The sequence below is a fragment of the Echinops telfairi genome, unplaced genomic scaffold (genome assembly GCF_000313985.2).
Source record: "Echinops telfairi isolate 266 unplaced genomic scaffold, ASM31398v2 ScPeMD7_56;HRSCAF=191, whole genome shotgun sequence".
In the NCBI taxonomy this organism is placed as follows: Eukaryota; Metazoa; Chordata; class Mammalia; order Afrosoricida; family Tenrecidae; genus Echinops; species Echinops telfairi.
In genome coordinates this window covers 19,815-20,159 of record NW_022103954.1, presented here as the reverse complement: position 1 = coordinate 20,159, position 345 = coordinate 19,815, and the positions used below count along the sequence as shown (strand labels likewise).

The 345-nt window shown below is 42.0% G+C and overlaps 1 protein-coding gene across 7 annotated transcripts in view; it reads left to right on the top strand.

The window, feature by feature from the left end:
- LOC123521755 (zinc finger protein 883-like) overlaps positions 1 to 345 on the top strand; it is a 56,201-nt gene that overhangs the window by 51,917 nt on the left and 3,939 nt on the right. For all 7 annotated transcript variants that reach the window (XM_045290809.1, XM_045290805.1, XM_045290804.1 and 4 more), the window contains one exon: positions 114 to 264. In XM_045290809.1, the coding sequence (XP_045146744.1) occupies positions 114 to 264 (151 nt within the window). The remainder of the gene's footprint in view (positions 1 to 113; positions 265 to 345) is intronic.

Sequence of the window (345 nt, the reverse complement as noted above, 5' to 3'; positions counted from 1 at the left end):
CTGCCAAAGTGTTAAAACGACAAAATAGGTTTTGTGTTTTTTTTTTTCCCTCACAGCTCTTTTTTCCCCTCTGAGTAATGCCTTTCCTTTGTGTTGTTATATCGTTGGGTCAGTTTCACAGAATTGTGATGGAGAAAAACTATCCACTATTGAAAATGCCATAGTGCAATCCCTGAAAAATGGCCCCTGGTCCTCCGTGATAGGAGAACTATGTGGATTTCATGTCGTTGAAGATCAGGATCACAAGCTCAACACTCGTGAGAGGTGAGTAGCATTCACTCTAGACAACAGTGCTTCAGGGAGACTCTGAAGACAGAGTGATGGCATTATGATAGTTCTGTGCTG